Source organism: Mirounga leonina, unplaced genomic scaffold (assembly GCF_011800145.1).
Source record: "Mirounga leonina isolate KUSES-001 unplaced genomic scaffold, KU_Mleo_1.0 Mir_166, whole genome shotgun sequence".
Lineage (NCBI taxonomy): Eukaryota > Metazoa > Chordata > Mammalia > Carnivora > Phocidae > Mirounga > Mirounga leonina.
The window spans coordinates 36,172,853-36,189,615 of record NW_023270418.1 but is presented as its reverse complement, the minus strand read 5'-3'; the positions used below and the strand labels follow the sequence as shown (position 1 = coordinate 36,189,615).

General features: G+C 60.2%; 2 protein-coding genes across 4 annotated transcripts in view; one reads left to right on the top strand and one right to left on the bottom strand.

The window, feature by feature from the left end:
* Positions 1-1,072, bottom strand: part of LOC118016182 — a 79,752-nt gene extending 78,680 nt beyond the window's left edge. For 2 of the 3 annotated variants that reach the window (XR_004680770.1, XR_004680771.1), the window contains exon 1: positions 647-1,072. Coding sequence is in view for 1 of the 3 variants with exons in the window: in XM_035013528.1 (XP_034869419.1) it covers positions 647-1,008 (362 nt within the window). In the remaining 2 variants the exon portion in view is untranslated. The remainder of the gene's footprint in view (positions 1-646) is intronic. The other variant, XM_035013528.1, reaches the window with a different exon arrangement.
* Positions 1-16,763, top strand: part of KCNQ1 (potassium voltage-gated channel subfamily Q member 1) — a 320,110-nt gene that overhangs the window by 178,541 nt on the left and 124,806 nt on the right. The gene's annotated exons all lie outside the window — the stretch shown is intronic.

The window sequence follows — 16,763 nt, the reverse complement described above, 5'->3', positions numbered from 1 at the left end:
TCGGAACCGCGAGGCGGACTCCGGACCTCAACTCCGATCCCCAACTCCGAACCACGAGGCGGGACCCCCAGGCGGACTCCGGACCTCAACTCCAATCCCCAACTCGGAACCACGACGCTGGACCGCGAGGCGGGCTCCGGACCCCGGCTCCGATCCACGACTCAAATCCACGACGCAGGACCACGAGGCGGACTCCGGACCCCATCTCCGACCCCCGACTCTGATCCCCGAGGCTGGACCACGAGGCGGACTCCAGACCCTGGCTCTGATCCCCTACTCGGCACCACGATATGGGACCGCGAGGCGGGCTCCAGATGCGGAATCGGACCCGGACTTGGAACCACGATGCAGGACCGCGAGGCGGACTCCAGGCACGGAATCCGACCCGGACTCAAAAATACGAGGCGGACTCCAGGCGCGGAATTCGACCCCCGGATTTGGATCCCCGATGCAGGACCGTGAGGTGGACTCCAGATGCAGCACTGGACCCGGACTCGGAACCACGACGCAGAACTGCGAGGCGGACTGCAGGCGCGGAATCCGACCCCCGGACTCGGATCCCGGACCAGGACCCCCGACCCGGGCCGACTCTCCCGGAGGTACCGAGGGGAGAGCCGGCCCCCCGCCCGCCGGACGCAGAGCTCACCTCGGTGCGCCGGCGGTCCCCCGTCCCGCGCCGCCTGGTCGGACCGCGCCCGCAGCGCTGGGCGGGGGCCTGAGGAGCGCAGGCTCTGGAGCTCGGTGCGGGGCTGGCGCGGCCGAGAGGACGGCACAGCCGAGGGGAGGGTGCGGCCGTGAGCACAGCCCCGCCGACAGGTCAGCCCCGACGAGAGCCCAGCGCCGACTGAGCAGCGGGGCGACGGTCTGCCGAAAGACCACGGCCGCACCCGGACCCCGGCTGACGTGGCAGCTGCGCGGCCGCTGATTGGGTGGGCCCGTGGGGTGGGTTGCCGCGTGCCGCCGCGCACATTGGCTGGGCGCGGAAAGCAGTGTACCACGCTCTGCCATTGGCCGAGAGGGACCAGTGCCGATGCGACCGGGGTTTGGATTGGCGGGGCAACTACAGTGCCACGTGCCGCGCCCCACCCCACCCCAGCTCGCGGTGCAAATGTCCACCCGCCCGTCCGGTCGCTTCCACGTGTCCACACCCTACTGGGTGCCCCATGGAACTTTCGGCCCTCGGCACACAAACGGCCTGCTGCAGACCCTGACCGCATGGGTCAACGAAGGCAGGCAGGCAGGCAGGCGGCCTCCCATCTCCCTCTGGGGACCATGCCGGGCGCCTCGGTGCTGCTATCGGGGACTCTGCTATGGACGTCCTGTTGTTCACTCCTCAGGAGACCTTGGGACGAGGGTGCCCAGGCTCTGGCAGGCGGCTTCCTGAAGGAGAGGACCTGCCCAGGTCACCCCAAAGGAGGTGACCCCGGGGGTCAGCTTCCCCCAGGACCGCTCCAGCTCTCGGGGAAGCTTCCCTCCTATGATCTGCCTGTGCCTGGAGGCTGGGTCCACTGTCTCCTGTCTTCCCTACCGTCCACCCACCCATCCACCCACCCTCCCTCCTACCCACACACCTATCCATCCCTCCATCTGCCCACCCACCTCTCCACCCACCCCACACGTCTTCTGAGCTCCTCTGGGTGCCAGGCGCTGCCATAAACACGGACAATCTACAGCAAACAGCCGTCAGGAAGTCTGTCCTTGTGGGGCTCTCACTCTACTGAGGTTTTGTGCAAGTCTAGGGCAATTTAGACCTTCTGTGAACTCTCAGTATTTTCTCAGAAGTTGTTACCCCACTCTCCCCCAACCAGGGTTGACTTCAAGGGAGGAAGGGGGAAGCTAGAGCCAGCCAAGCAAGCAGCCATCCCCACACCCAAAGCAAGCAATGAGGCCATTCATCTCCACTGCTTTTGCCTGAAATATGTGTCTACGAAAAGAGCCAGGAATTTCTCCAAGGGTGACTGAGTCAGTTTTTTCTTTGTGGTTCAGCCTGCAGGAGAAGGGGGAAATGGTGTTGTCTTTTTGCACATCAACAGCTTGCTTTCAGACCTTCACAAGCAGTGCCAGACTGGTCATCTCTCTGTCCCCTGACCAGCCCACGGGAAGGCTGTACAGCAAGCCTCGGTTGGTACATTTGACAGAGGGTCAGCCAGCCCTCACCGCCTGGGCGGGTGTTTCTGGGCATCTGCCTACCCCAGACGCAGGTTGTAACCAGGATCATCGCATGGGGCCCTGCACTCAGAAGGGCCCCACACACAGGGTTTTAATGCTCTGCTGTCACCATCTTGAAATTCTTCATTTATCTTTGAGCTTGGGTTTTGTAAGTGAAGTCTGTTGGGACAATGGAGCATGCTCCAAGGGCTTGGAGCTTAGGCCCACGGAAGGCCCCACCACCTTCCTACCACCTTTGCCTGCCCAGCCCCCTACTCCCTCCTCCCCCCAAGTGACCACTGTCACCCTCCGCCCTGGCAAAGAATGGCAGGGAGGGACTGGAGTCCTGGCCCACACTGTGCAGCCTTGGGATTCCTACCTGGAAGGGAGAAGGGCTGCTGCCAGCCTTGTGTAGCTGTCGAGACAAGAACAGGAGGGCCGGCTGGCCAAGAAGGCCTAGAACAGGACGCCGAATGCAGCCTGGGGCACTGCCCTGGTTCTCACTGCTGTGAGCCAGTGGGGTAAGGCTCCAACCTCTGCCTCTCATGGCCTCCTGCCCCCTTCAGGGGGAGGCGAAGCCCCTTCCCTGGACATTCTCCAGGTATGTCCATTTCCACCTCCCCAGGGAAGTCAGGGGAGTGGGAGCCCCAGATCCTCAGAGCGATTTCACAGATTTCCTGCCTCTGTGGGGTTTATATTCCAGTAGGAAAGACAGACAAGAAATTTTCAAAGTGCTCTGGACATTCTTCTTTGTCAGAACACACAGATCCCTAGGTGGATCTTGGGAGCTGCATTGTCTTTCCAGTAGCTGACTTCTCTAGTCTTTACTCACAAATGTGAGCTGTTCCCCAACTTTTGTTTGGTTTGTTTGTCAGCCAAGGACATCGAGCATGGGATAAAAAGCCACCTAAAGCCAGTCTGCTTGAAATAGGGGTCCCCCTTTTAAAAGAGTGACAGTGTTCATTGGGATTTCATCTTGAAAACTGATTTTTTTTTTTTAATTGTGAAAATGGAGTTGATCCGATCTGAACAAAATCTGGGTTCTAGTTGTGTGCTTGGGTGGGGGCGCAGCTCCTGAGCGGCCAGGTTCATTTGTCTGTGTTTCCTTGCAGCTGTGCTTGCCCCACTCAACCCTCCAACCTTGGAGCCTGACGTCCTGAACACGTGGATTTTCCCCTAACAGACCCCCTCGTGGTGAAACTCCACAGACACGGCGTCTTGGGGCGCTCGCGGGACCACCTTGTTGGGGCCGTGCTTCGAGCCCGGCTGAGGAGGCTGGCGCTGTCGATTTTGACACAGTGGTCAGGGAGGACGGTTGGGAGTCGCGTGCGGGCCAGTCCTCAGCCCTCAGCCCCTCGCTGCACACGGGGCGCCGTCAATCAGCTCGCGCTGCCTGCGAGCCCCAGCACACCTGTTGTGTGCCCACCCCGCCCCCCGCCCCGCTCTAGTCCTTTGGGGGAGACACAGAGGAAAACATGCTGAGACTAAGAGGGGTTTGTTGTCTAGTCGGGAGACCAGAGACACGTGGGAATTGGCTGGAGGAGGATGTGAGGCTGGGCGGACCCCAAGCCAGCCTGGGGGAGACCGGGGGTGGGCGGGGGCTGGGCTGCCAGGCGTGCTGGGAGGGGGACCTGGGCTGGCTTTGGCACATCGGAATTCAGGAGGGGGCTGGCGGGCACGGCCAGCTCCCGCCTGAGTGGGGCTGGGGTCCCCTCCGAGCCCAGGCCAGCCTGGGGGCTCTCGGGTCGTGGAAACCTCGGGACTGCAAGGCGGGTGCAGGGCAGAGAGCCCGGGCACCTGGTGGCCTCCACCTCAGCTTCCCGTGTGACAGGGGGCATCTGGTTTGTCTCAGCTGTACGTGGCGGGGGCTGACCTAACGCTCCTCGCGCTCCCTCTAACACTAATATTCGGGGTTCAAAAGGTTTCCTCGCAGGCCTCTGCACCCGAGTGCACGCATACACGCACACACAGCTGAAGAGAATTAGGCTCAAAACGTCCACTCGGCTTTTCTCTTGATTCCGAGGTATTTAGAATGGGGGTGGGGGATTAGGAGAGGAAGTCGCTGAGCTAATTCTCCTGTGTTTGCCAACACAGAAGTGCAGATGGGGCCCAGAGCCCCGGGTGTCCCGGGGGGGAACACCAGCCCTCCTCCCACAGGGCAAGGCAGGAGGGAAGGACTGGGTGGGAGCCCCTCACCCAAGTGACAGGACTCTTCCCCGGGGCCGTGGCTCGCCCCCACTCCCCCCCCCCCCTTCCCCCCCCCCCCCCCCCCCCGCAAGAGTCTAAGGGTGGAACCGCCTTCAGGCTCAGCCAGGTTCCCAGAGAGCTGCTTCCTGCTGAAGCAGAGAGGCCCAGGGCCACGTGGCCGCCTCGGCACCATCTTCCCAGGGAAGGGCCTTGCCCTGAGCTGCTCTCGGAAGTGGACTGGAACGTGGAGGGGGCTGAGGGGCCCCGGGCACCCCTGAGTGACCGAGGCAGTGGCTGAGAAGCCTGCTCTTCGGGTCAGCCTGTGCACTCGGTAGCCAGCGCCCATGTCCCCAGAACCAGCGGCCCCTGTTCCGTCCCCCCACCCCCAGTGCAGCTTTGTGCACTCAAGCACACACACGTGCACACACACCACTGCAGCTGTCCTGGGTCAGGTCTCCGTGACCCCCATGACCCTCCATCCAGGGGCTTCTCTGCTGGTCGAAAGTCTCTGCGGATCCTGCTTCCCACATCCTCATTCCAGAGTGTTCCTCCTGCAGTGGCCTCTGTGGGCCTCGTGCACCCGCCTGGGCCTCCCCTCCGCCCCGGCGGCCTTGGGTATGTTAGCCTGTGGATGACAGCCCGTCGCACTCAGCCCTGACACTTCTACCCCACCTGCCTACCCACCCCAGGTCTGCCTTGTACCCACGGGCGGCATGCCCTCCCATCCCCACTCAAAGCTCTCGGCTGCCGGTCTCCCTGCCTTGTGCTCCCCACTTTGGAGCGTCACACCCCCAGGGAGGATGAGCGGACTTGGGCCATTCTGGGCTTCACCAGCCATGGCAGAGCGGAAGTGCAGGGGGGCATCTCTGGGAGGTTTGGGGAGAGTGGTGGTGAGCATCAGGTCTCCCTTCTAGAAAGACCACTCTGGCTGCTGAATGGAGAGAATTGGGGAGTGGGGGGTGGGAGGGGACGCAAGGAGGTCTTGCCTTGTGGGGAGACCTGCTGTCACCCTGTGAGAGAGGCAGGAGGCCTGGAGGTAGTAGCCCCCCTTGGGGGGCGAGAGGCAGCCAGGAGGGGCTCCCACAGGAGGTGGCCTTGGTGGGCGGGACCCTGTGGCTCAAGAGTCGAGGGGGGGCAAGCTGGATCTTAAGAAACCTATGTAGGTGGGTCAGCGCCAGCCCCTCTGCCCCAGCTATGGGCATGGTCACTCCTCAGGCGTGGCTTATCCCGGTGCCTTGCTTGCCCTGCCTTCACTTCCCAGGGCGGGACCCAGGGCTCAGCACAAGGAGTGTGACTGACAGGGGTCCCAGTTCCAGGACAAGCTGGGGCCCCCACGGGACCCCTTCTCCCAGTGCAGCATGGGAAGGGAAGCATTGTGGGGGAGTGCCATTGGGCAGTTATGCTGTGTTAGGGTTGGCCCCGGCTGTCTCCCATGAGCAGATTTGCTCTCCTGCACTGGGGTCAGCAAGAGCCTGAGGCCCGACGGGTGGGGGCTCTCGAGTCCAGGCGCTCCCGATGAGTGGCAGCGTGGGGTGTGGGCTGCGTCCCGTCGAGAGGGCAGCTGTGCTCTGTGTGTGTATGTTTCGGCGTTGTGCAGCCAAGCCTTGATTAGCCAACCCCGATTCTCCCAGAGCCCCCGCTTCGATGCGGGTTAACTCAGCAGCTGTCTCCTGAGCACCTGCTTGGGGCCTGGTTGGGTGCCAGGCATGGGGGGTGGGGAAGCAAAGGGAGATGGGCCCTGCCAGACCCGTCGCCTCAAGAGTCTTTTCCACCATCCCCTTCCAGAGGCGATTCCTTCCCACCACACCGCCCCCCAGGGCAGGCCTGTCCCCCATTTCCTGCCCAGGCCGGTCCTCGGGGTTGGATGGGCCCAGGCCTCTGAGGACGCTGGCACTGCCAGGCTCAACGCAGAAAGAATTTCGATGATCTCTGAAGTTCTGGGAAGAGCGTTGATAGGAAGCCCCGTCCCGGGAGCCCTGCGGGGTGTAGATTGTTTTTAAATGTCGAAGGGCCCTCCTTCAATATTTAGGGTGAGAACAGATACTTGCAGAGAACCCAAATATCCTTGGCTCTGTGCCTGTAGAGGGCGAGGCTACTCAGTGGAACTCACCAGGCCTCTGGGGAACAGTGGGCACAAAATTGCTGGCTGTGAGACGCTTTGGGGAACCGAATGAGAACACTCCAGTTGAGCCAGCAGGCTCGGAGGATGGGTGTGATCAGGACAAAAAAAAAGACGAGAATGAGGAGAAAGGGCCGTCTATCTGGGGTACCACGTGGCCGTGTGGTTTTCAGATCTGTCCATGAGGCCTTTGAGACTCCTTCCTTCAAAAGACGGAGCTTAATTCCCTCCCCTTGATTTTTTTTTGGACTTAGTGATTTGCTTCTGAGAAATAGAATGTGGTGGCAATGTCCGAGTGTGCCTCCCAAAACCAGGTCGTAAAAGGCATCAGAGCTTCCTCCTTGCTCTCCCACTGGGATCCCTGACTCGGGAAGAAGCTGCCCACCATGTTGTGAGGACACGCAAGCAGCCCCGTGGAGAGCTCCACATGGTGAGAAACCGAGGTGTCCCACCAATGGCCTCATGAGCACATCATGGTGGTGGATCCTCCAGTCTCAGTCAAGCCATCCAGTGGCCACAGTCCTGGCCAACATCCCAAGAGACCCTGAGCCAGAACCACCCTCAGAAACCACATGAGATAATTAACGTTCATTGATTGAAGCTGTGGTGTTGTCGGGCTGTTTGTTACTCGGCAGTAGCTAGCTGATACAGCCATCCTAGTCTGGTTCAGTCTGGCTCTCGACAGGGTCAGCGAAGAGGGCTCGGCCCGCCTGCCAGCTTTTGCAAGTGGTTAGTTGCATCTGGGCACGGGGAAGAGAGTGCTGTGCGCAAGCCATGTTTCTGCTTCCTCAGGATTTGAATTCCGTCCTCCAGGCCAGCGGCTGCTCACCTGGGGTGCCCGTGAGAGGGGTGTTTGCGACTCAGGAGGTGGGCTCTGGGCAGCAGGGAGCTGTTGGGGTTTGAGCAGAGGGGGACTTTATGACAATGAGAGAGGCTAATAGCTAGAATGTGATCCAGCACCTGGAACAGGTGATTCTTTTCTCCCCCAGAAACATCCAAATCCAGTTCTCCAGCGCGTGGGCGGGACGAAGGGCCCTGTCTGCCTCTCCTGAGGCTGGTGACCAGCCACCCCACACCACCAGGTAGCCTCCCGGGTGTCAAGGTAGGGGGCTTGGTCGTCAGGGCGCCTTCTCGTCTGTCTCTGAGCGGGTCCCCACGGGTCCGTTCCCCAGCCCGCCTCGAAGGGCACACACCCAGGGCAGGCAGGCACCCCACACCTCCCTTCCTGACACCCTGCCCTCGGGTGCCAGCAGTGGGACCTGCACAACGATCCCTTAGCTTCTCATCGGTGCAGCTCCCTGTCCCTCAGTGACCTGTGGCCTGTGGGCCCACGGACTGGCCTCAGCCGTCTTCGTGCATGCCCCCCACGGATGGCTCTTCCATGATGAGGGCCCCGGAGGAGGGGGCTTGGCAGCCAGCTTGGTCCTGGTTGGTTTTCTGCACCTGGGCACGGGGATGAGCCCTCCCATGGGTTAGCCAGAGTGACGGGAGCAGGATGCCCTGTGTGGGTGGACAGCGGCCCTGGGGACGCCGAGTGGGGGAGGCCTGGCCTGTTTTACCTAACCGACAGTGCACGGTGACCCCGGCGTCACACCCAGTCCAAGCAAGGGCTTTGTGACAGTAATGCCTTTAGTCCTATCAACAGTCTGCGTGGTGATGGGGACCCGGGGCGCAGAAAGGTCAAGGGACAAGTAGCAGGTACGCACGCTGGGCTTTGCTCTTGGGCATCTCAGGACCGGGCTCCGTCTGTCCGTCCTTCCCTCTCTGCCGCATGGCCTCACAGCCTTTCGACTTGCTAGGCCAGCGCTGTTGCAGACGGGGTGCTCACAGGGTGTGAGGGCGGGTGCGCCTTTGCCCGCGTTCCCGGGTACGATCCCGCATGCGCCGCCCCATCCTCCCTGCAGCTCCTCTGTGTGCCCAGTGTGGAGGAGCCGCCCCCACCCCTGCCCCCCCCAGGTGCCAGGCCCCTCAGGGCCATGCCTCTGCCTCCCAAGACTCCCCCCAGCTGGAGCCCCCTGCTCATTAATTGTTCCATTTGAACACAGTTCTTTTTCACGGAGCTGGGGACACCTCGGAGCGTCTCCTCGGCAGGGAGAGGACAACTCCCGGGCCCAAAGTCACTCAGTAGCCACAGGTCAGACTGGCCTTGAACACGTTCTCAGCAGACTCTCTTCCTTCCTGGGGTCTGTAGCCCAACCCCCAACCCCCGGCCCCCAGCACGGCCAAGCAGAACTGGGCAAGGTGGTGAATCAGGGTTTCATTTGGGTGAGGGGTCCTGGTCCTCTTTCTTTGTACCTCAAATCCCTGGGGAGGGCGGGGTGGTGGGACATGCAGTCAGCATAGGCCCGGGCAGCAGCCCCCAAGGGGGCCGGTCTGGAGGCCTCTGGGGGGTGCACCGGGCGGACAGCAGCCCGAAGCCTCAGCCCTCGACCTAGGTCTACACGCAGGAGGTGAGGGCTTTGTGCAGCCTCAGCTCCAAGGAGGCGGGGGATTAGGTCTCAGATGGCGGGCTCGGTCTCCTTCACCCTGTTCCCTCCCCAGGTCCACGGCTGGGGCCAGAGTCCTCCTCAGGACATGTCGATGGCAGCAAACATTTTACAGATGTCACATGCTCAGAGCCTGGCAACAGGGGCGGCTCCAGCTGCTGGAGAACGTGGTTGGAGTTACGTCCACAGCAAAGCACCCCGTCACCTTTCTCTGCTTGGAGTGTAATCTTTTTTTGGAAGCCTTGCTGGAAAATCTGAATCTTGTGAGCCATCAGCTGTTTATAATCAGAGAAGCATATGTTTAAAAGAGCTGAGGGGCCTTATAAACTCCGTGTGCAAATTACCTTTGGGGCTGCCTGCCCCACCGCCCCTCCCCACGGCTGCCATCACTGGTGAGGGGCTCAGCGCGCTGCACAGAATTAGCTACAACCCCGTTGTGGCATGGGGTCTGTTTAGCTTTAGTCACGTCAGCTTGGCCCCGGAGCGTGGGAGCCTCCATCTCTGCTGTGCGGCTTCCAGGGCCCCCCCCGCCCCCCCCCCCCCAGCTGCACAGGACTTCTGGCTCCCTGTTCCTGGGCCTTCACCATGAGAAATGTCCAACCTGGGGGCCATGTAGCAGGACATGGGTAGGAACTCGGCCCTCCGCTCAGCAGGGGCCTCCCGGGCCCCCGACTCGGGGGCAGCTCAGAGTCGGGGGTGGGGGAGGGAAACGCCGGGGGGCCTGCTAGGGTGCTGGGGTCCTGCTGATTTGTTTGTTTGGTGTTTTTAATTTTTGTTTCTGCACTAGCTTTATTCAGCTATCACTCACATACCATACAACTCACCCATTGAAAGTGTGCGATTCGATGGTTTTTCGGATATTCAGAGTTGTGCAACCGTCAGCACTATGCCATTCCAGAGCATTTTCAGCACCCCTAAAAGAAACCCCATCCCCAGTAGCAACTGCTCCCACCCCCCTCCCTCCTGTGTCCCAACCCCAGGCAGCCACAGATCTGCTTTCCGTCTGTATGGATCTGCCTGTTCTGGACATTTCGTAGAGAATCAGACACCATGTGGCCTTTTGTGACTGCTTCTTATCACGATGTCCTCCAGGTCCTTCCTTGAGCCGCAGATGCCAAGGCTCCACACCCTCTTATGGCCAGGCAGTATTCCGTGGTGTGGCTAGAGCCCATTTTGTTGATCCTCGCAACCGTTGATGGGTATTTGGGCTATTTCCACTTTTCAGTCATTATGAATAATGTTGCCGTGAACATGAGGAGGCAAGCTTTTTATGAACATGTATTTTCACTTATCTTGAGTTTGCCCCAAGTCGCAAAATTGGTGAGTCGTAGGGGAGCTTGATGTTTAACCACGTAAGGAACCACCTGACGATTTCCCACAGTGGCTGCGCCATCTTACCTTCCCACCAGCAACATAGGAGGGCTCTGACTTCCCCCCAGCCTCGCCAACACCTGTTACTGTGGGTCATGTTCACGTTGGGCATCCTAGTGGGTATGAAGTAATATCTCATTGTTCTGATTCGTATTTCCCTGATGGCTAATGATGTTGAGCATCTTTTCATGTGCTCATTGGCCATCTGTATCTCTTCTTCTTTATGAAATGTCTTCGTAGACCCTTTCCCCAACTTATATTGATCACCTTATTATTGGGTAACTAGAGTTCTTCATATAGTCTAGACAAAAATCCCTTATCAGCTATATTTTCCCCCATTTTGTGGGTTGTCTTTTCACTTTCTTGATGGTGTCCTTTGACTCACAATGAATTTTAACTTCGAAGAAGTCCAAATAAACTACTTTTTTCTCTTGAGGCTCTTGTTTTTAGTGTTGTAACTAAGTAGCAATGTGCAAATCCAAGGTCACAAAAATTTATTCCTATTTTCTTCCAAGAGCTTTATAGTTTTAGCTCTTACATCTGAGTCTTTGATCCATTCGAGTTAACTTTTGTATAGGGTATGAGATAGGAGTCTGGCTTCATTCAGTGGCATACAGAGATCTAGTTATCCCAGTACCATTTGTTGAAAACATTCCTCCCCCCCCCCCCCCCATTGAATGATCTTGGCACCCATGTCAAAAACCAACTGACCATAAATGTGAGGTTTTACTTCTGGGCTTTCAATTCTATTCCGTTGATCCCTATGTCTGTCCTTAGGCCGGTACCATACTGTCTTGGTTACTCTAGCTTTGTGGTAAGCTTTGAAATCCAGAAGCCTGAGTCCTGCAACCTTCACAGGTGAGCTGCTCAACTGTGTCTGTCCCCTCAGTTGGGGCTGGGCCAAACCATGTGAACCAAATTGGGTCTTCCAGCTTTGTTCTTCTTTTGTCAAGATCGATTGGCTATTCTGGGTCCCTCAAGTTTCCCTATGAACTCTAGGATCAGCTTGTCAATTTCTGCAGAGAAACCAGATGGGATTCTGAGAGGGGTGACAATCTATCTGCAGATCATCTTGGGGAGTATCAGCATCTCAACAACCTGAAGTCCTCCGGTCCATGAACATGGGATATCTTTTCTTTTGGTTTAGATCTTCTCTTACTTCTTTTGTTGATGCTGTGGGGTTTTTTGCAGCAGTGACCAACAGCTGTCTTTCCTTCCCACCCACTGGTCCTGCCCAGCCTCCACACCCATACTCCCCAGAGCCTCCATGCTGCTCCCAGTCCTGAGCCCCTTCCTCTGGGCTCCAGCGATGCTCTGTGGTCCCGGCTTCATGCAGCATACAATGTGTTGCTCGGACCAGAGTCTCCTCACACCACTGGCTGGGGTATGTACTCTCCTCCCCTGTCTGGGAGTGTCCTCATGTCCCAGGGTGTTCCCGAGTTGCCCCGGGAGCTCTCTTCTTCACATGCCTTGGTCATCTGTCCTTCAGTGTGATGGTCACCCCCCAGACTGTGGCTCCCAGAGGCCAGGGTGGCTCTACCATGCATCCCAAGACTAGGCACAGGGCATGGAAATCCCAGGAAGGTCTGCAGGAATAACTGAACTGTTTCCTGGACAAGTCGTTTTATTGCAGCCTTCCCCCGCCCCCCGCCCCGATCGAGAGATTGTCCTTAATACCGAGTGAGGCATCTTGGGGCTTCATCACCAGGAAACCAGGACTTTGGCAGCTTACAAAAGGAACTTGATTTTTCAGATTTCCTTTCAACTCAAAGGTCTCAAATCTGGTCTGTAGCCCCAGAGGGGAGGGTCCTGGCATTGCTTATGAGGAGGGCGCCTTGGAGGGGAGGCAGAACTGGCTGGTGGTGAGCTTGCCTGGGGCAGTGGCAGGTGGCTGGGGCTGTTAGCTGCTCACCTGCGTCCAGCCCTTGGATAGGGCTGGGTCAAGCTGTTTAGACCAAATTGGGTCACGGACAGCTGGTATGCCCCAAGCTCATGGGGTCTCTCTCCCCTTCAGGGAAAGGGGGACACACTCCCTGTATTCCCTGCCCCTCGGAAAGCCAAGGAGGGGACCAGGTCCAAGGAGGCGGTGGCTTATGTCCTTTAGGAACCTGGGCGGGGGGGAGGGGCATTGTGCCCATGTCCCCTTGTTCAAGCGGTGGGTATTGCTCCTTCTCCTCAGTCCTCCACGGACTCTGCACTTATTGAGCACTTCTGTGTGCCAGACCCTCTGTTAGTTGTGGTGCGGGTGGGGTGCTGGTGCTCCCTGACCACAGGGCTGCCTGGCCTCGGGGATATCACTACAGGCTGGCTGGGGCCCAGGCCAGAATGGGGATAGCAGCACCCCAACACCGTGGGGGTCCGAGCAGGGCCTCCAGTAGTCACAGTGAGGTGTTCTGGGGCAGAGAAGAGGGCTCCCTGCCTACCTGCCTCCCCCAGGGCGCCAGGCCGGGTTGCAGGCCAGCCCAGAGCACCCTGCCCTGGCACCCATAGGCCTGGCTGCCAGACTCTCTGAGCCTCACCCCCACCTCATAAGATGGGAGTAGGTCGAGGAGCTTTGAGGGCTTCCGTTCCTCTTGGAATGTGCATATGGGGTAGAAAGGGGCCCACGGTGGGGGGGTGCCCCCGCATGACCACCGCAGCCCGAGCCCTTCTTCCCGCTTCAGCAGCCGTACCCAGTGGCCAGGATGCCGGAGGGGCTGAGCTCCCGGGCCATCTCTGCATATGCCTCTCTTGCAGCCTCCTGGTGTGGGGCGTGCATGCACCTTGTCCCTTGGAGAGTCTTCTGCTGGACGTGGGGAGGAGGCTGTGGGGGACATGGAAGGACTCCCACCTCCGCCTCCCCGCGAGGCTCTTGTCAGAGTGAGGTCAGCTCCCGGAAGACCCCTCGTTGTAAATGGGGTTGGGCTGAGGGATCCAGGCAGGGATGAGGAGCCAGAGGACCCCCCCTGTGCGGTCCCAGGCACTGGGGAGGCAGCCCGCCGAAGACCCCCACCCCTGCACCAGGAGCCACGTCACGAAGCGTTTGGCATTTGGGGATTTTATGTTAGGGAGGGATGAATGAGCCTCTGAAATGGGATCTGAGAGTAGCCAGGACCCTTCCTGAGATGCGGCTTCTGTGGACTGAGCGTGGGGAGCCCCCACTCCTCCCGGCGCCCCAGGCCAGCCGGACCTGCATTCCGCTCCTCCTCCCGCCTTCTGGAAGCGTTCCCTGAATCACAGTGTTCGCTGCGCTCCGTCGGGCCCTTCTGGGCTCTTCCTCTGCTGTTTGCCATAAAAACGCTCTGGTCATCTTTTCCGCTGTGGTTTTTATTGTTTTATTTTATTATTCCAGTTATATTAAGTTGGGAAGAGCTACAGAAATGGTTTTTTCTCCCCCAGATTCCAGAACAAGTCGTAGCCATTGTAGATGTTAATTAATCCCCCCCCCCCCCACACACACACACGCTTATGTGTTCTCCAGCATCGTCCTCCCCGCTGCAAATGGGCGTCTCAAGGACAGGAGCTGGAACAGGTCTCTGTTTCCCCCACTCCCATCCAGCGCGAGAAATAAGTGAGCTCAGATCCTGGGTCAGCCCTGTTTCTGGAGGCCATGGCCACAGGCACTGCTGGCCCCTGGCTGGGCTGGGCTGCAGTGGAAGCCAAGTGCAGGGTGAAGGCCTGGGGAGGAATCTGGGTTCTTTTGGCTGCTGGTAAGATTATCCATTAAATCCATATTCCTCACTGTAGAGTTCACGTATTCAGAGAATATCCCGTACTCTGGCCGTCTTACGTTTCTGCAATATTGCTTCCAGATGGGCAAACAGAGCCCGGCTCTTGCAGATGCTACGGCCCAGTATGCCGCTCACCAGCGCGCCTTTGTTCTGTCCCCAGTCACTTGGGGGTGGGGTGGGGGTGCCAGGCTTGCAGTCCCCGGCCCCACGAGAGCCTCTACGAGACTCGGGTAACAGCCTGAGCCTGTCCCATCATCAGGGCCTGTTACAGCCACGGCACCGTCCTGGCCCCATCCATGCCCGGGCTGCAAGAGTCCTGCTGGCCCACCTCCCTGCCCCCCCCGCCCCCGGGAGAAGTCAGACGGGAGCCTTTTAGCGTTCTGCACCTGACTGGCTTGGGGTAGGCCCCATCGCCCTTGCAGCCCACCCCCCTCAGGCAGCCTGAGCACGGGGCCAGCCCCCGAGGCCCTGCCCGGCCCCCGCAAGGCCCCGTGTGTGTTGTGACCGGGCAGCCTGCTGGGCCGTGGGCTCTAGGCTTCCAGCCGCGGCTCCTCTGGTGGCCCGAGTGTGCTCTGGGGGAGTCAGGGCAGCCGGGGGACCATTCTGTGATCAGTGGACATAAAGGCCTGCTCTGTGCTTCTCCAGCTCGTCTCGGGGTCGCTGGGCTGGGCTCTGCGTGGATGGAAGGGCTTTCAACGTGGCAAGTGTTAACAGACAGGTGGAGGGTGAGGGGTCAGTCATGGAGGGTTCGCAGAGACAGAGTCGCAAAGGAGGAGACCGCGTGCGGGCGCACACAACGCGGCCAAACCGTGAGCGCTGAAAGAGCGGGTGGAGGTGGCATGCTCGGGCTCTGGATGACACGGGGACCTGAGGCCAGGGCGGTGTCCGGTGGCAGAGGACCTCGAAGGCCAGCTAAGGAGTCCCACCGTCATCGTTCAAATGGCAGCATTCCCTTCTTGAGCAAGAAACCCATGCAGACAGATGTGCCTTTCTTTCCCCAAAAGTCCGGGCCCCGGGACCGGAGTCCTGGTTCCCTCACACACATGGCCTCCCGCTTGCCCGGCTCTTGCCAGGAGCCCACGCCCGTGCCGCGCACACAGCCGTGAGGCGTGGCGGCCCCCGAGCGCGCCCGCCGTTGGCGTAGGTGAGAGGCAGCAGGATGGACGGGCCGGCGGTGACACCTGGCAGCCGGGGACAGCCGGCCCGCTGGGCCCAGCACCCGCGGATACCGCGGGAAGCTCTTGGCAAGGGCACTTGGCGGCACCAGCCCCACTGACAGACCGGGAGCGCCAGCACAGAGACATTCACCCACCCACCTCGAGCCTCGGAGCTGGAAGGCAGCCGGCAGATGGGAGGGATGTCCGGGGATGTCCAGGGGGCAGATGGGAGGGAGTCTGGGGAGGACCCTCCTGCAGCTGCCCGGGCAGGGCTCCTGGGACAGAGAGGACGGGGAGGAGCTGGGAGCCGACCAGAGCTCTAGGGCCCGGTACCTACTGTGCGTGTGGGGCCCGGGGAGAGGGGGACGGCCAGGCGCCTTGGGTTCCAGCACACCCTGAGAAAGGCCCAGGCCTCCTTCGTCCTGCCCTCCTGGGGTCTCTCCCCATGCCAGCTTTGGGAAGCCGGTGACCCCCTCCGTGGTCAGATCTAGGACTTCTCTCTGGGGGACTGGGTACTGGCTGGGGCAGTAGAGAGAGCCGTCCTGGGGCCCTGCCATACCACACTCTGTCCTTCTGGCCATGTTTCTGCTGCCTCTGAGGGTTGACCAGCCTGGGGCGGCGGGGGGCGGGGGGGGGGGCTGTCGACCTGAAAGCCACCTGGCCTTCCGGGGTGCGGGAGCAGCACCTGAGCCCAAGCTCCGGTGGTTGACTGGGCAGGGGGCAGCCAGGTCAAAAAACATGCTGATGCGGGCCTCAAAACCGTCCCCTGGGGTCTCCGTCAGCCCCCGACGGCTGGCTCGCTATGATGGGTGGCAGGGAGAGGCCACCCTTGCCCCAGGGACAAATTCTGGACTTGACTACCTGAGATAAAACCGCTTCCCTGACAACCTCAGACCTGCAGCTTTGGGGTTAATTCCCTCCCGTAAGGGCACACACCAGAGGGTGTAAGTCCCCCTCCTCCCCCCTCCCCCGGCCTGTGCCCTGCCCTTGACCTGCCCTGCAGTGGGAGGAGCAGGACAAGCGGTCAGCCAGGCGCCGACCCACCTGCGGAGGTCGGACCCCCTGTCCCTCAGCCACCTCGTCTGTTCTGGTGGCTAGGCCCCCGTTAATTGCTGCCTGTATCACAATTTTTCACCTGGGGGCTGGTCACACACAACCCCACAGCAGGATGCACCCGCTCGGGGCCCCCTCGACGTCCTCAGACATGCCATGGCTCATGGGGGCTCCCCCCGGAGGGACGCGGCGAGCTGGCCCCCACCACAGCAGAGTAAGGCAGGCCGTACGTACAGCTCCTGGAGGAGCTCCCAGGTCTTGATGTCGGGTGCAGAGGAGTCTGCGAACCCCGAACTAGTCAGCAGGGCTGAGGAACAAACAGCCCCAAGCTTTCGCTCGCTCTCCTGCTGCCCGTCCCACACGGGCTGGCGGGGTGTGCACACATGGGAGCCCCAGCCACCGCGCCAGCAGGAATAGAGAGCCCAGAGGGATGAGGTGAGGGGTTTGGGGTCTCTTGTGTCATCAGAGTCTGGGGACCAGGGAGCGGGGACCTGGGGATCAGGACTGAGGCTGGCTTTCTAGAGTGGCTCTG